Consider the following 19,535-nt stretch of genomic DNA (forward strand, 5'->3'; position numbering starts at 1 on the left):
GCACGGGCCATGTCGACAGACTACTCAGTAAGCTACCCAAGCACTACAGGGATAGTTTTATTGAACATCTCCAGTTGCGAGGCAGACTGAGCACTGACAGCCTAAACCCGTATAACCTCCATGACCTCGCTGACTGGTTGAAAGTGAAGGCAGAAGCACAGCGTTTGTCATCTAAAATGGTACAGCGCTACCAGACTGAGAGAGTTCAAATCCCACGCAGAGAACGCCAACCCATTCCGAAACCTCAAACTCGAATCACTGCAGTTTATCATGGCAGCGAACAACCCAAAGAGGTCAGTACCGTACATTATGTCCACACAGAGTCTGCTCATGCTCAGCAATCATTTAAGAAACTGAAACGTCTGTGTCTGTTCTGTAAAAGTCAAGAGCACTACTTGTCGCAGTGCAGTGAAATCACTGAGCGCTCACCCGAACAGATACTTAAGTGGATAAAGGACAGCAAGAGATGTTGGAAATGTGGACGTACAAGTCATAAATGTGAGGAATGCACACTAAAGAAACCTTGCAGAGAATGTGGCAGTATACACCTCAGTGTCCTGCATTACATCGCCAAGGAGGGTCCCAACCTTGTGCTACTTACCACATCTGAGGATCGAGCATATCTGACTTCCCCTAGTTCAACAGGACGCGTTTACCTGAAAGTCGTCCCAGTGTTACTGTGGAAGGGCCAGAGGTCTGTACCTACATATGCTATCCTGGATGTGGGGCCCAGCGGAGCATTGTTCTTCCAGCAGCAGTTCAGCAGCTAGGACTTGCGGGTAGGGAAGAGATTATGGCCCTTCGCACCATCCGACATGATGTCACTGAGTTAAAGGGACAGTCAATCGATCTGCTGCTTTCCACACCGTCAAGTCCACAAGAGAAGTACAGCCTCAGAAATGTGTTTACTGCTAATCTCCTTACATTAACCGAGCAAACTTATCCCATCAAGAGGCTCCAGCGATGCTATCACCACCTCAGAGGGATTCCGCTTCCATCCTTTGAGAAGGTGCAGCCCCTTCTACTAATTGGGTCTGACTGCCCAAACCTGATCACAGGTAAGGAGCCCATCAGACTAGGACCAGCTGGTGGACCAGCAGCTGTACGTACACAGCTCGGTTGGGTTCTCCAGGGACCAGATGGACTTCTCCCACATCAAGTGCCTTCACCACAGTGCTTATTCACTTCCCTTACCCCAATTCGAGATCCTGTCTACCAACATGTTGAGCGACTGTGGCAACTGGATGTCCTCCCATACCGCAGTGAAAAGCTGGTAACACGATCAAAACAGGATCAAGCGGCTGTGAATATGCTGGAGACCAGAACACAACGTGTGGAAGTTAATGGTATCTGTCGTTACGCTACTCCACTCCTTCGTGCACGGGATGGCCCACCGTTGAAAGGAACCAAGGAATCAGTCTTGTCCAGCCTCAGGAACACTGAGAGGCGTCTCAGCAAAGATGCAGAAAAGGCGAAAGTGTATGAAGCTGAGATACAGAAACTCCTCGATTCAGAGTACGTTGTCAAGGTACCACCAGAGAATCTGCAGCCCAATGAGGAGTCATGGTTCATACCACATCACCTTGTACACCACAATGGCAAAGACCGGCTGGTTTTTAACTGCTCCTTCGTGCATTTGGGTGTCTCCCTTAACCAGCAGCTGCTTCCGGGTCCCACTCTTGGTGCCTCATTGCTGGGAGTTCTCCTTCGGTTTCGGCAGCATACGGTTGCCGTTAGTGGGGACATACGCGGAATGTTTCACCAGGTGAGACTCCTACCTGAAGACAAACACCTGCTGAGGTTTATTTGGAGGAATATGCGTAGAGAGGATCCGCCTGACATCTACGAGTGGCAAGTCTTGCCTTTTGGGACGACCTGCAGTCCCTGCTGCGCCACCTTTGCTCTACAGGCCCATGTTCGCAGCCAGCAGCCAGGAAATGAAGAAGTGCTGCATTCCATAGAGCGAAGCTTCTATGTAGACAACTGTCTACAGAGTCTTGCCACTGCTATGGAAGCTAAGCAACTGATCGACAAGATGAGACCTCTTCTAGCCTCAGGGGGCTTTGAAATAAGACAGTGGGCTTCTAATGTCCCTTCAGTCATCCAGCACTTACCTTCAACTGCTCGATCAGAGAGCATCGAACTGTGGTTGCAGCAGTACAAGTCGGATCCTCTGGAACCAGCTCTGGGTTTGATGTGGCACTGTCTAGAAGATCATCTGGGCTACCGGCATCGTGCAATGGGAGAGCACCCCCCAACGATGAGAAACATCTATAGGGTCTTGGCGTCACAATATGACCCCCTAGGGTTTATCATTCCCTTTACCACACGGGCCAAGATTCTTGTCCAAAAACTCTGGGCCAAACCAAGGAATTGGGATGATCCGAACCTTCCCAAAGACTTGCTAGAGAAGTGGAAAACATGGGAGGAGGAGTTGCCTGACCTCGGCAAGATCAAGCTTCCCAGATGCTACTTGCCTTCGAACTTTGATGTGGAGACATCGAAATTTAGCTTGCATGTGTTTGGTGATGCTTCTGAGGTGGCCTACGGATCAGTGGCTTACCTCCTGATTGAGCAACACGGAGAGATCCATACCTCCTTCGTCATGGCCCGCTCTAGGGTAGCCCCCAAACGGCAGCTGTCAGTGCCACGTCTCGAACTATGCGCGGCTCTGACCAGTGCCCAACTCGCCAATCTCCTCAGCCAGGAACTGACCATCCCCATAGAGGAGGTAACATTATGGACTGACTCTACCACTGTCCTGACCTGGATACAGTCAGAGTCTTGTAGATATAAGGTTTTTGTTGGGACAAGAGTGGCGGAAATCCAAGAGTTGACCGAGCCTCACTCATGGAGGTATGTGGATTCCTCCAATAACCCGGCGGATGATATTACGAGAGGGAAGACGCTTACAGAGCTGGCGAATCCAGGCAGGTGGAGTCAGGGTCCAAAATTCCTTCATGAACTACCAGATCAATGGCCAGTTATGCCCTTGATGGAGGCCCAAGATGACATCTCGGAGACAAGGAAAGTTGTCTTTTGTGGTCTAGTTGGGAATGATCAAAGTTCTGGAAATCCTGATGCATCCCAGTACACTTCCTGGAAAGACTTGGTTGATGCTACTTACCAGTTTCTTCACGGGGCGGCTACCCAAGACATGAGCACGCAACACCCTGATTACCGAAGTGCGGAAGCACTCATATTGAGTCAATGCCAGGAGGAGACCTTCACAGAAGAGTTTAGGGCCTTGAAGGCAGTGAAACCTGTGCCTACATCCAGCCGGCTGAACACACTTGCACCAGAGTTTGATCGCACACTGGGAGTGATACGTGTGGGAGGAAGACTGCGTAAACTGGATGGCTTAAGTCAAGCTGAGATCCACCCAATAGTTTTACACCCGCAGCATAAGGTGACTAAACTTCTTATAAAGCACTTTGATGAACACCTTCTCCATCCAGGACCTGACAGGGTTTTCGCCGAACTCCGTCGCCACTACTGGATCCTGAGGGGCAGACAAGCAGTAAAGCAACATCAGAGAGAGTGCGTGGTGTGTCAGAAGTGGAGAGCCAAGCCGACTGTGCCTATCATGGCTGACTTGCCTTTAGCTCGCCTGCGACTGTACCAACCGCCTTTTTTCTCAACTGGAGTTGACTGCTTTGGTCCCTTCATTGTGAAGATTGGCCGACGCACTGAAAAGCGATGGGGAGTCATTTTCAAGTGCTTGACGACCAGATGCATTCACCTTGACCTCCTCAACAGCATTGATACGGATGCATTTTTGTTGGCTCTTAGACGCTTTATAGCACGCAGAGGAACCCCATCCGAAGTCTTCTCGGATCAGGGGACCAATTTCCGAGGAGCTGAGACCGAGCTAATGGAAGCCTTCAAAGTAATGGAACCCAAACTGCAAGAGTTGCTGGCTGGTTATCAGATCAACTTTAAGAGGAATCCTCCTGCCGCACCACACTACGGAGGTGCATGGGAGAGGGAGATCAGATCAGTAAAGTCTGCCCTGCGGGTAGTTGTTGGGAGCCAGTCCGTTTCAGAGGAAGTACTACGCACAGTACTGATTGAAGTAGAGGGCATCCTCAACAGCAAACCATTGGGATATGTCTCATCCGATGTGGCAGACATAGACCCGGTTACCCCTAACATGCTGCTTATGGGGCGGCGAGATGCCTCACTCCCCCAGGTAATCTACACTCCTGAACCACTATCCAAGCGCCGCTGGCGTCATTCTCAAACAATTGTTGACCACTTCTGGGCATATTATATCCGGCATTACCTCCCAAGTCTCCAGACTCGCCAGAAGTGGCAGCGGGAAACCCAAGATTTAACTGAGGACATGGTGGTGATGATTATGGATCCGCAGCTTCCCAGAGCCCATTGGCCAGCTGGTAGGGTTGTCAAGTTGATACCCAGTGCTGATGGACACATTAGGTCAGCTCAAATCAAGGTCAATGATCGCGTATACCTACGACCTGTGGCTAAACTGGTCAGACTTCCAGCACTTCCGGATGGAGTTGACACTGGGCCCAAGGACTAGGGAATTTATCCTTATACATATTAGCTTTGCTAATCTGGGGGCGGCTGTTCTAAATTCCCTATATGGGTATCCAGGAAGGACTTTTATTATGAAACGTGTATGCCGCTAGGTGACGTTAGTTTCCGCTATTCCGCTATTGTGTTGACTTTCACTTTCACCAGCCGTTTGCTCCGCCATTTCTACAGGTGTTAATGTGCGTGATTGAATGTAAGTTTATTTAATTATACACAGTTATAAGTGATGCATGTTCATTACATTGTTGTGTCAAATATTCAGCTGGTGCAATCGAACTTGACCTGTGCTATGTTATAATATGAGAGCTATATACGGTAATTCGCGTGCATATGTTCGCCGCTGTTAATCCCCTCTCTGTGACGTTGGTACATGTATAACATGTCAGTATTAAGTTGGTGTTTATGTTTATGTAAATCAAAGTTATTAGACATACGCTGATGTGTATTATTATTCTGTTTATTTCAGAAAGACCACATTTAATACCTCTTGTATCACGAGTGTACAACTGGATGATGAAAATGTATGTGGAGAATACATTATATAAAGAGTTGAACAGTTCCCTGTCTCCTGTCACGCTTCTTACCGGAGCCCCGTAGTGGATGAGCATTCGACTACCTATATTCAAATACAGTCCCCAATAAACAGTATATGATTACATTAACAAACATTTTAATTATGCATGAGAATTATTCATTTTATGACCAAACAAACAAAGTTTATGTTTCTGAAAGGTTAGATGTTTAGTGCAGACTAATTTCTGGAAAAAAGTATGGTATGGGAAGCAATTTTGAATCTGTTCTTCAGTTTCTGATAAACAAGTACAAGGAGGGAAGTATCAGATTAACCATACAGGTTTCAAGGCATAGATAGTATCATGATTCAATGCATAGCTTCTAGGTCAGGAATGCATTGGTGTTACAAATAAAATCCTTCAAAATAAATGGAATGATTAGCAGCTCAGCTTGTGTTTGCTTTCTAAACATGTCATATGGTCAAGAGCCGTGATTGAATAACAGTGTTGGGGGTTAACGCATTACAAGTAATGCAAATTATGTAATCGGATTACTTTTTTCAAGTAACTAGTAAAGCGGTACTTTTAAAATGAACAACAAAACATCTAAGTTACTTTTTCAAATAAGTAACACAAGTTACTTGGTTTTCCCATTTAGTGACTGACACCTCTTTTTCTTATGCAAACCTGCAATATTTAAATATTACACAAATATACTTTATGTATTTAATCTAATTTTATTAACCAATGTCTTTGCTGCTGACCTTCGATGATCCAATTCAACCATACTAAAAAGCAAAAATAACTTTTTGATTAATATATATATATTTTTTATTGTTTTATTATATTGCGCACTCTCTGGGTCTTCAAAATAATCACTGTGTTAGCTGTTAACTCTCTCATATTTCACATATTAATCCAAATCAAAAGGTCGGAAGAGATCATACATAAAAAAAAATTGTCCGAATGAAGACCGAATGTACATGAAAACAACAAACTCCTTAGACCTGTTTAAAGTTGCAATGAAATATAAATAAAAGCAGTTTACATAAATAGTAGTATAAGCAGCTTATGTAAATAGTAAAAGTGATCTACATAATTTTAGGAGAGATACCTCCCTGAAATGACTTTTTTCAGGTTGGGATGTCTGATCACCTCTCTTGACTCGCACGTGAGACTTCAGTCACCGGGTCCGGTAGGCTAACGTTTACGGCGCGAGGATGAGAACAGACGCGCAGCGGTCAGCGGAACATGAGGACGACGAAGAGGATCTGTACAATAATTAACTTGTTGTAGAGGCTGGCGCGAGTGATGAGGAGTTTACAGGGAGAGATGAAAAGGAGGAGGAAACTGAGGAGGACGAGGATTAAACAGAATTGGAGGATTTTTTTTTTATAACTTCAAACCAAACGAGACAGGAATGGTTAAACTTTGGAGCGGTAAGGTGTCTGTTGCCTTTTGTTATGAATCAATAACCTAATTATCACCGTGTATGGTTAAGTGTTTACAATGTACTACCGGTAGCCTATGTTTGCTACGTTTTTGTTACCATATTTCTACACTGGAATTTAGCCTGAATTACCGGTATTTGTTGTTAATGTTCTGTATGCATACCATAATGTTATGGTAACTGTACGTTTTCAATAAATGAACCTAGTATTTTATAGGTTGAAATAGACGCAAAATCTCATTTTTAGTCATTCTACTGGTAGTTTGATTTGCTCAAATAGAAATTGAGGCCTGCCTCTAATTCTGGCCTCCTTCCAATAAAGGCCTGGACCGCGATGCGCTTGAGTAAAATAAAGGCCCGGGCCTATATTAGAGGATTTACGGTACTAGCATTTTTTAAATGTATTGTCAGTATTGCGCTCACAGATCACGTGGGTAGGGTGTATGTGTGTGTGTGTGTGTGTGTGTGTCAACCACCACTGAAGACCATTTTTGACCCAGGAAAAACCCTGTATGAAGCAGATTTGCTCCCTCTGTCAAAATCGAGGGAGTGAGGGTCTGCCCATATAAACTTCCCTCGCCCACTTCACAAAGTGAAACGCACTTCAAAATGGCAGCAGGGATTCCCCCGAGGGGAAGTTCTTAGGGAAGTTTGCATGTCAAGTCTAAAAGAACACAGCCTTGGTGTGAAAGGGCCGTTACATTTGCCAAAAAAATAACTTTTTCTTTTTTATATTAAAAAACAAACCAGGTGATAAAAAGTAACACAAAAGTAACGTAAAGCTAGCCTGACGTTGTCATACTCAATTCTAGTCAGAATATGAGTCTGATGCTGCTCCGTTGGGCTGTGATTATGGGGCGTGTTTCAACCGAACCAGGAAAGACCTCAATTGGATAGACCTACAACCAATCAGAGCAATGGAGCGATGCATAACGTTAGTTGTCAAATGTCAACAGAACTCAACTGCACACACAGCGTTTGCCAAGTCTGCGGTTTTCCTACAGGCTGTTTTTCCAGGTCCGCGGGTTGAAGCGACCCCAATTATGTGATATTTAGACCCAGGAATGCGAATTTTAGCATGCAACCCTGCCGAAAAAAACACATATTTTACCCCGCAAACACCATTTTTTCCGGATAACCCCCCCGCCCCTCGGAAAGCTATTGGGCTTGTTTTGGGCTAGTTTTGAGTAGCAATTGGGCGGGTTTTGTTGTAAAAACTTGACAATCCTGTCTGCACGCACGCTGGAAGAAGAAGATGAGTGTAAACGATCTTTGCCGGTGTTGTAAAAAATAATTTAAAGGGATAGTTCACACAAAAATTTTAATTCTGTCATCATTTACTCACCCTCAAGTTGTTCCAAACCTGTATGAGTTTCTTTGTTCTGCTGAACACAAAAGAAGATATTCTGAGCAATGTTTGTAACAAAGCAGATAGAGCAACCATTGAAAGAAACTCAACAGGTTTGGAACAACTTGAGGGTGAATAAATTATATTTTTGGGTGAATCCCTTTAAGGATACACGGAGTACTTGACAACACGATCATAATTTTTGTGAGAAATAGTAAAGGGGAATGCATATACAAACAAGTTCTCCGTTTAGGATTAGAACAAATTCATCCCAAGCGCTCTTTGGTGACGTGGATGCTTATGTTACTGTTTATCATCCGTCCATCATCGTATAAAGCCCGCCCTGACAATTTGATTGGTCCGAACCGCTCTGGTTCGGCTGGCATCCAGGCTAACATAAAGCATTACTTTCCTTAAAAAGTAATGCAACAAGTTACTTTTTAGGGAGTAACGCAATATTGTGACGCATTCATTTTCAAATAACTTACCCAGCACTGTTGAATAGATCTGGAAAAAACAAACAAAAAAAAAACACTTGTGAATGAATCATTGAGTATGTGAGCTCAACCCAAGAACAGATTCATACACAAAGTTTTTTTTTTTAATGAACCAGACCAGTCAGGATCTAGGTCAAAAAAGAGTGATTTGTTCATGAATTGGCCCTTGAGTGAACAGTTTCAGTCTGTTCCTCGCGTAAAGCTAACATACAGTTTCAGGACACTTGAATTATGTCGGGCACTAGTTACATGGGCTATTTTTATGGTGCTTTTAAGAGTTTGGCAGATGTGCTGTATAAGGAAATCTTGTTGCAATGAACAGGAAACAGAAATGCATGTTTGCAGGCGATCTGATCCAATTTAAGCTAAATACTATCATGTGTGTGTGTGTGTGTGTGTGTGTGTGTGTGTGTGTGTGTGTGTGTGTGTGTGTGTGTGTGTGTGTGTGTGTGGCAGGTCAGGTGAGCCGTGGAGTAAAGTGCAGACGAGCGCACGTTCAGCACGGGGAAATGTGATGAGTCAGAGGGCGTGAGCGTGAACACACACTCGCACGAGGAGCTAATAAAGATCTCGACACCCAAACTTACGCAGCACGGAATTTTAATTGAGTCACGGCCCATTACTTACCCAGATCATCTTCCCATCCTGCTCCTCTGACACCATCCAGCTCAGGGACTGACTAGTCATTTAGCAATCCAGATAAACTGAGGCATTTAATATAAGACACAGCTTAGCTTAATCCTCTCCCGTCTAGGAGACTTTTCATCATTACGGCTAGAGCATTAATCCCATTATCTTACATACATATCTACAAAATGATTATCCCTCACCATCCGCAATGATAAGAAAACAGATGAAAATGAATTGGTCATGAATAAACATGAACTGATTATGAATGTCTAATGATTAGCTCTGCAGAAGTTCTACACGTCAACCCTTACTCTGTTTTTTTTTATATTATAAGTCAGGATGGACATCGTAATTAACTTGACATGAATGCAAACAGGCACATTTGTTTAATGCATTCAATGGATATATTGAATATTTATTTTCATGTTATGGCCAATAAATACCGATAAATGGCTAATATTAAAATTCTATAATTTTTCTTAGATAAATTAAAAATAATACAAAAAAACTAAAACAATTCAGTGCACAATTAATTATCAATATCTGGTATTGTATATTTTAATGTTAACAATGTATTAATGATCAACACCACTACAATTGCCTCAATTGAGCAGACTTTCGTCCCCCACAGGCTCATTTTCATACACATTGAATAGACATCTATCCTAAGAAGGTCTAAATAGCTCTAAATGAGTTTATAGCCATATTTTGCTTTGACTTGCGCTAATGAGCACATGATCACATGCTCAGGTGTAGCCCCTCTTTAGGACACACCCTGTGGAGGAAGTCGTGCTGCCTCAGGCCTGGGTGTTGCTCATGGCAGCAGATGAGTCAGCTGGTAAAGTCGATGCTGGGAGTCATTTGCTGTCAGCTGATTAGATCAACGTCAGCACCACTGGCACATACTCTCACATACAATTTTCAAAATGCAACACCCCAAATATCAAAAGAATATCTGGTGTGATTGATTGGTCAGATGGCCCAGTCTGTTGTGATTGGTCTACTCTGATTAATTGGTAAATGGACTGCATTTATATAGCGCTTTTAACAGCCCATCCAAAGCGCTTTTACATTTGCCTCACATTCACCCATTCATACACCCATTCATACACCGACGGCGGTGTCAGCCATGCAAGGCGCCATCCAGCTCATCGGGAGCAGCTGGGGTTAGGTGTCTTGCTCATGGACACCTCGGCACTTGGTCAGGTGGAACCGGGGATCGAACCACCAACCTTCTGGTTTGTAGACAACCTACATGAACCGCTGCCGCCCCATTGGTCAGATGGCCCAGTCTGATGTGATTGGTCTACTCTACTCTGATTGGTCAGATAGCCCAGTCTGATGTGATTGGTCTACTCTACTCTGATTGGTCAGATGGCCCAGTCTGCTGTGATTGGTCTACACTACTCTGATTGGTCAGATGGCCCAGTCTGTTGTGATTGGTCTACTCTACTATGATTGGTCAGATGGCCCAGTCTGTTGTGATTGGTCTACTCTACTCTGATTGGTCAGATGGCCCAGTCTGATGTGATTGGTCTACTCTACTCTGATTGGTCAGATGCCCCAGTGTGTTGTGATTGGTCTACTCTATTTTGATTGGTCATATGCCCCAGTCTGTTGTGATTGGTCTACTCTATTTTGATTGGTCAGATGGCCCAGTCTGTTGTGATTGGTCTACTCTACTCTGATTGGTCAGATGCCCCAGTCTGTTGTGATTGGTCTACTCTACTCTGATTGGTCAGATGGCCCAGTCTGTTGTGATTAGTCTACTCTATTTTGATTGGTCAGATGCCCCAGTGTGTTGTGATTGGTCTACTCTATTTTGATTGGTCATATGCCCCAGTCTGTTGTGATTGGTCTACTCTATTTTGATTGGTCAGATGCCCCAGTCTGTTGTGATTGGTCTACTCTATTTTGATTGGTCAGATGGCCCAGTCTGTTGCGATTGGTCTACTCTACTCTGATTGGTCAGATGGCCCAATCTGTTGTGATTGGTCTACTCTGCTCTGATTGGTCAGATGGCCCAGTCTGCGGTGATTGGTCTACTCTGCTCTGATTGGTCAGATGGCCCAGTCTGCGGTGATTGGTCTACTCTACTCTGATTGGTCAGATGGCCCAGTCTGCGGTGATTGGTCTACTCTACTCTGATTGGTCAGATGGCCCAGTCTGCGGTGATTGGTCTACTCTACTCTGATTGGTCAGATGGCCCAGTCTGCTGTGATTGGTCTACTCTACTCTGATTGGTCAGATGGCCCAGTCTGCTGTGATTGGTCTACTCTACTCTGATTGGTCAGATGGCCCAGTCTGTTGTGATTGGTCTACTCTACTCTGATTGGTCAGATGGCCCAGTCTGCTGTGATTGGTCCTATTACCATATCTGAATTTCATCTCCAGAGGCTTCCTCAGCACTACATACACAGTGATACGAACAGAAACATTGCCGCCAGTTTTTCCATATGAATTCACTCTACTAGTCCTCCTGCTTTTAAATTGGATGCAAAGTGGATTTGCAGTGCTGAAAACAGCGTCTTCTCGACTTGTCGACAACATGAACCAAACTCTTCCAGCAACAGCTGCAACTACAGTGTTTGAGGGCGGGGCAAAGTATATGTTGTCTGCGGGCAGCCAATCAAGACCATAGGCTGGCATTATGCAAATTTGTTACATTGTAACAGGAAGTGAGACTGGAATTGCAGACGACTCGTGTCAGCAGTTCAGAATCAATTATTTCTTTTAGGAGACAATAAATGTATTTGTTGTACACTTTGATCTTTAAAACTTTGCAGATGTTCTCCATTCACAAACAGCTAAATTACACACTAAATGAAAGGTAATATTAGAAAAAGCTTAATACTGACTTTTCACAGTGAACCAGTGAACAGTTCATAAAATAACATTTTTTGTTCTGGGTGTGAAGAACATTTGATTAATCTAAAGAACTTTTCCCCGACATATAGACCCTTTTGTGGAATGGAATGTTTTTTCTTAAGTGTTAATAAAAATACAAGCTGCATTATAAGTTTCCAGTATGGCACAGCACCATTCCACTGACAGGGATATGTTAAAGGGTTAGTTCACCCAAAAATGAAAATTCTGTCAGTAATTACTCACCCTCATGTTGTTCCAACCATGTAAGACCTTCGTTCATCTTCGGAACATAATTTAGTATATTTTTGATGAAATCTGAGAGCTGTCTCACTCCTCCATAGGCTTTCAGAGGGACTGAAACTTGATGGCCCAGAATAGTAAGTAAAAACGTCATTTAAGGAGTCCAAATGACTACAGTGGCTCTGTATTAAGTCTATCATGCGACGAAAATACTTTTTGAGCGGAAAAACAACAAAAATAACGACTTTATCACACTATTATTGTTGTTCAATTTGAGCCTCTGACGAGAGTTCGCGGGAGTGCCACGACGCATGCGCGAGAACTGAGATTACGGCGTTCTTCTTCTACTACTACTTGACTGGCTGCTCACTCTTTCGGAGTAGGGTTAATCTCAGTTCTCGCGCATGCGTCGTGGCACTCCCACGAACTCTCGTCAGAGGCTCAAATTGAACAACAATAATAGTGTGATAAAGTCGTTATTTTTGTTGTTTTTCCGCTCAAAAAGTATTTTCGTCGCATGATAGACTTAATACAGAGCCACTGTAGTCACCTTAAAGGGTTAGTTCACCCAAAAATGAAAATTCTGTCATTAATTACTCACCCTCATGTCGTTGGACACCCGTAAGACCTCCGTTCATATTCGGAACACAAATTAAGATATTTTAGTTGAAAGCTGATGGCTGAGAAAGGCTTCACACAGGCCTCCATTGGCATTCAGTACATTGACACTTCCAAGATCCATGAAAGGCACTTAAAACGTCGTTACAAAGTCTATCTCACCACAGTGGCTCTACAATAATCATACAATGCGACGACAATAGTTTTTGTGCGCAAAAAAAAAATCAAAATAACACCTTTATCCAACTTGTTCTCAACTTCCGTGTGTGCCTCCACGACGCATGCGCGAGAATATGACGTAGCGCCGGTGTTCGGGAATCGATGAAATACACACTTAAGCCACATTTTGAGCACTACGCCGAGACCTAAAGCACGATCAATGTAGAATCCAACAGCTTAGACACGCGCGTCTTCCTCTGCTCGTAAACAAATCGCTTCTGGGTCATATGTCCGAACGCCGGATCTGCGTCATATTCTCGCGCATGCGTCGTGGAGGCATACACGGAAGTCGAGAACAAGTTGGATAAAGGTGTTATTTTGATTTTTTTTTCGCACAAAAACTATTGTCGTCGCATTGTATGATTATTGTAGAGCCACTGTGGTGAGATAGACTTTGTAACGACGTTTTAAGTGCCTTTTATGGATCTTGGAAGTGTCAATGTACTGAATGCCAATGGAGGCCTGTGTGAAGCCTTTCTCAGCCATCAGCTTTCAACTAAAATATCTTCATTTGTGTTCCGAATATGAACGGAGGTCTTACGGGTGTCCAACGACATGAGGGTGAGTAATTAATGACAGAATTTTCATTTTTGGGTGAACTAACCCTTTAAATGACGTTTTTACTTACTATTCTGGGAAATCAAGTTTTAGTCCCTCTGAAAGCCTATGGAGGAGTGAGACAGCTCTCAGATTTCATCAAAAATATACTAAATTATGTTCCGAAGATGAACGAAGGTCTTACATGGTTGGAACAACATGAGGGTGAGTAATTACTGACAGAATTTTCATTTTTGGGTGAACTAACCCTTTAAGTGCTGGACAAAGTGTCAATCCACGTGTCCTCCCCTATTGTTAAGTTGACTGTGACACTACTGTAGGCAGGCTGCAGAGACATTTGGAAAAGGGATAGAGTCAGAGGTGAGTCACACACATCTCTCTGATCCTCCTTTCCTGAGGAGCACAGTGGTGAGATGCACATCATTAGCGCAGGAAATGAGTGATCCAGCTGGGCTGAGGCTCAGGAGACAGGCCTGTCAATCAAACCATGGGGCACGGATTCAAAGAGTGGAAATGGACATGTTTACAGCTCGTGCAGCTATGCACACATCATCCAGCTAGAAAGTAAGTGAGATACCACCAAGCTTTTTGGTAGTACGCTATGACTCAAGACCTTCATGGCTTATAAATCGATACCTATTTAAGGATCTCAGGGCACTAAAACAGGCCATGAGCTCATCAAGGAACAGCTTCCTTGTTAAAAACAATGAATCTAACCAGCTAAGAGGATCTCAGATCAGCCCTCAAATGACAGATTTGTTCACAGGAATATTCTGATTAAAGGGGTCATCAACTGAGGAATACAATTTTCCTTGAGCTTTTGACATATAAGAGGTCAACATACTATAAGAATATCCTGTAAGTTTCAGAACTGAAAACTTCCTTGTTAGTCCAATAAAAGCTTTTATTGACACCAGGCCCAGCAAACGAGGGTTTTTCAAAGTGGGGATCTATGATGTCAAAGGGAGGCGAGCACCGCCTCTGCAGAAGAAGATCAACGCCTACTTCATCACTGCCTGTTTAGCCCCGCCCACCGATTCGCGCATGTAACATAGGTCAAGTGTTAAACCAGATCGAGCTACCAAGCAATAAACATGACGTTGAGGATTACAAAGTATTGTGCAGTGCCTGGGCTCGACAGTAATGCAACATGTAAGTAACTGTGTTCATTCTAATGCCTGATCTGAAATGTAATGATTCATGTGCAGTCAGATGTTCTTTGTCTGTGTGTCAGTAAATCAAACCAGTGACTAAACATTAGGCTTGCTACGATAGTCGTTGTTGCCGGTGTTACCGGTGTTCAGACTCAACACCGCTTACATCACTTGCCCACCGTGGCACCGTCCCCACCGTTGTTGTTGTTTTTTTTTTATCCTAATAACATAATTTAGTTCAGTTAGAGAACAGACAATACAAATTAAAACTGAACGTGTCTGCTTAATAAAGCATGACCCGACCATGAGTCTCGGCAGGAGTCATTCATCAGGTTTCATTCATCATAGAGTGAGGAGCTGGCTGAGATGATCGCGGAAGATTTGGTTTCAAAGCGAAACGGAAAAGCGCCTATTTAAGGGAGTTTGTCATTTGTTTTGTTGTTGTGTTTTTCATATAAAATAATAGGCTAATGAACCCACAATTCAAGCAACCCGCAGCCGAATTGGCGCTAACTCAAAACCGAAAGTAAAATGTGCACGGCCGCACAGAGCGCGCATTGTTTCCTTTCGTCTGTGACTCCGTCTCCGAGTCCGACACTCTGAGATGACGTAATTTTTGCCGCGCGCACCCTCGCGCTCGTTCGTTCGGACCATGGTGCGGACACGTCGAGTATAAACAAGGGTTCACGGACGAATTGTCATTCATTCATGGCGTGCGTCTCACACATAGACCGATCAATGCCTGATCAGTGCCCTGACTACTAGGGAACTGTTGAGACGCACCCATGGCCTCACAGAGCGCGCATTTACGGATGAACTTCATTCATGGTCTCACAGAGCGCGCATTTACAGACGAGCTGTCATTCACGCACTGGTGCGTTTTCAGTTCAGTTTTCAGTTGCGGTCGTGTATGTTACTTTCGGTTAGATGGAATTAGTGATTTACAAGCCCCCGCCGGTGATACCGGTATTACCAGTGTTGTCACACGTCGATTAACCGGTGGGAAAATTTCCTCACCGTCACATCCCTACTAAACATCAACTTGTGTTGTTTCTCTTAGTATGATGAAAATAATCGGTGATTAAATTCTATAAAGAAAGTGATCAAAGAACTCTTTTTGCAATCGCTGGAGCTGTCAATCAAACAGCGAGAGTTTGACTCAGTGACTCCCGTTTTATTCAACGAATCTCTTAACTATATCAGGTTTGCACTGTTAGTGAAGATGAAAGCATCTGCAGTGTACAGAAACTGAGTTGCAATGACGAGATCACTGCATTTATGTGCTCAACATGTCTGTGATCGGCTACAATGTTAATCTCTGCAACCTTTCATGCCACAATCTAAATATAATGCCATAGATCTAAATATAATGCAACACTTTTCACAATTAGTTAACCATGAGAGCTGTAATAGTAAGAACGCACTAAAAGAGAGAGTAATACTATTTCAAATGTAAAGCCGTTAGCCAATCACAGCAGTGGGCGTTTACACTGAAGTCTCACAGCGGACACGCCCCTTAAAACAGAGCGTTCAGAGCAGAGGGCTAAAATCAGGGCAGGAAAAATGCCTTTTATATCTAAATTATGACAATGTTTGATGTAAAATGCATTCTAACATTATAAGTGCACCCAAGGAAACATCATAAAACAATAAAACAAGGCAGTTCATGACCCCTTTAAAGCCACACTATGTAGTTTTTCGCCACTGGAGGTCGCCTATTCAAAACAAAGGAGTAGCTTGATGATGCAGAGATTGAGCGCGGAATCTTGGGAGTTTTCACCTCACAGCCGGTGGAAGAGAATCGGGATGGGACACAAGCAGAAATCATGTTCATGGATGAAATTATTAACGTTACTGTAGTATGAGATCGCTAATGAGAGACGAGTGTGACGCACGGCTCAACAGCGGAGAAGCTTTTATTACGCCACAGTCGCCGCTTCCATTTCTTCCGCTCATGTGTATGTGGGGTAACACAGTGCAGTTTTATCATATTACATACATTTGAGTGTTTTGAAAGTTATGTTATAATGCTACTCTGTGCGTTCGCTGCGCAGCTACTATGAGACACTTGTTGCACACTGCAGTGAGCTGGATTGATATTAGAATATCATATTAATAAATACTGGATGGCTTGCCTTGAGTGGCATGCAATTAATTTAAAAACAATAATATTGTATGACAGAGAAAATGCTGTTTTAGGCCCCGATCACACAGAACGCGTTTTTGCAGCGAGAGGCGCCTTTTTTATAAAGATTTCTGTTGGCAGTGAGCGTTATGCGCGCTGCTTATGCGCCCCGGGTGCCTCGCGTTTTAACCGCCTGCTGCGCCTCGCATTTTAGAAGGAGCGCTCTGAGCGCCTGAAGTTGAAAACAAGAAATCAACTCTGAGCGGAAAAGCGGCCGACGTCATCACGTTTTTTTTTCTGTTGTCCAATCAAATTAACGGAGAGGCGGGCCTTCCGTTGTGGTGACCGTTACCTTGATGAGACTGAAAGGACAGCTGATTCGGGTGTTTCTTAGCAACATAAAAAAAAAAAACACGAACCTATTCGAACCTGAAAAAAGCGTTCTGTGTGATCGGGGCCTTACTGTACAATAATTTGTTTTCTGTTTATAAAGGTCTCAGAACAGTTGTTCCCTGTTCGAATAAAACATATCATATTTTAAAGTGTCTCCATGGTTTCTACAAAATAAAATCGAGGGTAATGCGGGAATGATGTCATCGATAGGCGACGCACGGACCTAGTTAAAATTGCTTATTTCTCTGGATTTAAACATTCTTGGAAACATTTGAGATAAGTACACAAGTCAACAAACTATATACGTTTGTTCAAGTGGTTTGTGGATATTTTAATCCAAAAATCTTACATACTGTGCCTTTAATATCAGATGTATGTCATGTATGCGTCATGTAAATGTGCCAACCAAAACCGGACAGTATAAAACACAACAGTATAACATAATAACTCTGAATCAGTGCTAACATGAGGCGTATATGACAAAATTCTGATTAATATCAATAAATTCTTGTGCATGCAAACACAAGCCATTGTCTATGCAGGAGAAAGGTGCAATCCCCCTGGTTTGAAACTACTGAGCTGTGCAATGATGCCCAGGCAGGGTGCTTCCTTAATGCACAATGCAGCAAATGTATTTCCATTGAACAGATCTGATAATAAGAGACAGGACCTGACCCATCCCTCGAGATCCAGGCAGCACTACATTAGGGGATAGATTACATGACAGATGCTCACAAACTGTATATCTTACACACATCCATCCTAATCATAGCCAATTGTGCATTTCTTGTTTTTCTAATGGTGTTAGGCTGAGAAAGATTATGATATGAGACATGGAGGAGATACTTACTGCTGACTTTCATGTTGCCAAAGGCTGAAGGCTGCGGCAATGGTTTGCAGCTCTCCGCAAATGAGGTGGTCCTAGGCCGGCCTGACATCTCCAAGATCCCGTTCCTCTTTAACCACGATCCTTATAGGCTCCTTTAACACGAGGGTCCCAAAAAAAGCTTCTGTTTACGCAAACGAAGGAAAACTCCAGTGTAGCTCTTCTAATGCAATGCATTCAGAGGTGGTCAGCTGATGGGAGATGAAGATATCCGTCCTTTAATGTGCCGTTTAAAACACTGTACAAAACAAATGTTACGAATTAGTCCCCGTCTTACAGTTGCCGATGATGAAGTCACAGGAAAATGTCTATGGAAAGCCAAAATCTCATTATCTTGAACACACATTCAGCCAATCTCAGTTCAGCATATCCAGATCGCAGAACTGTTATCTCGCATGCGCATAGATGAAATCTACCGGGATCAGACAAACTTAGGCTACTCAATGATATAGTTTATCTTTCGCTTGATATCCTTCAGATGTTGCCGGCGTGTATCGGATAAAGCTGACACCGAGACTTGCCATGACCGCATCAGTCCTTGAATAATGATCTAGATCCGATAAAAACGCAAATAATTCTGGTATCTTTCTTCCCAAATGATCGGACAAATGTCGCTAGCCTTTTCTTGACCCCTCAAAGGGAGGGGAAATCACAGAATCCCTGATGAAGATGTTCCCTTTGGACTAACACAGCCGCAGATGCCTCCTGTCCTTTTACCGATATGAGATTCGTGAAAGAAAGAATCATTCCCGAGAGTCGAATCTTTTACAATGAAACGAATCGGACGAGTCGGAGTCGTTTTCGAGTCCACTGATAGTAGACTCCACGAAGATTTGACTTTTAAGTTACTTTAATAGGAAGTGTCGACAAATAAAACGTACTGGAAATACGTTTAATGATGGGGTGTTTCAGGTAAAGTGTAAATAAATGTTTTACCTATTCTAAATTATAATGTTTTTATGAGTTGCATCATTGCTGCAAACTGACTGAACTGCGATTAAAAATAAACCTTAATCGCAAAAATATAATAAACAGCAATGTGTTTTTTTAATGCTCGAATAACAATAACATAAGCCAAAAGAATACATACAGATATATAAATACACCAAATAATACATAATTGACACACACACATCTTACAACAAATTGAGAATAGATAATGTAATAATAAAATAATAATAATAATAATAATAATAAAGAAAAAAGTTATATAAAAAGGGTTTTACGTAGCTTACAGCGGACTGTCAGGGACCACGTGGTGGCGTAATTTTGTCATGATGTAAAAGAATCCCTGAATTTGTTCTTGGAAATAAACTGTTCAAAAGAACCGATTCGCGGAAATGAGTCGGACTTGACTTCCCATCACTACCTCCTAGCGGAAAGTAAGGATAGCGCAGTTATCTCTCTCTCTCTCTCTCTCTCTCTCTCTCTCTCTCTCTCTCTCTCTCTCTCTCTCTCTCTCTCTCTCTCTCTCATC

The 19,535-nt window shown here is 43.2% G+C and overlaps 1 protein-coding gene across 1 annotated transcript in view; it reads right to left on the reverse strand.

The window, feature by feature from the left end:
- gsk3bb (glycogen synthase kinase 3 beta-b) overlaps window positions 1-18,794 on the reverse strand; it is a gene marked incomplete at its 3' end in the record, with an annotated part of 40,580 nt that extends 21,786 nt beyond the window's left edge. The window contains exon 1 of the mRNA XM_079811266.1: window positions 18,023-18,794. Coding sequence (XP_079667392.1) covers window positions 18,023-18,110 — 88 coding nt within the window. The 5' untranslated portion in view covers window positions 18,111-18,794. The remainder of the gene's footprint in view (window positions 1-18,022) is intronic.
- Between the last annotated feature and the right edge of the window lie 741 nt (window positions 18,795-19,535).

This window comes from Gobio gobio, assembly GCF_949357685.1.
Source record: "Gobio gobio genome assembly, chromosome: 3".
In the NCBI taxonomy this organism is placed as follows: domain Eukaryota; kingdom Metazoa; phylum Chordata; class Actinopteri; order Cypriniformes; family Gobionidae; genus Gobio; species Gobio gobio.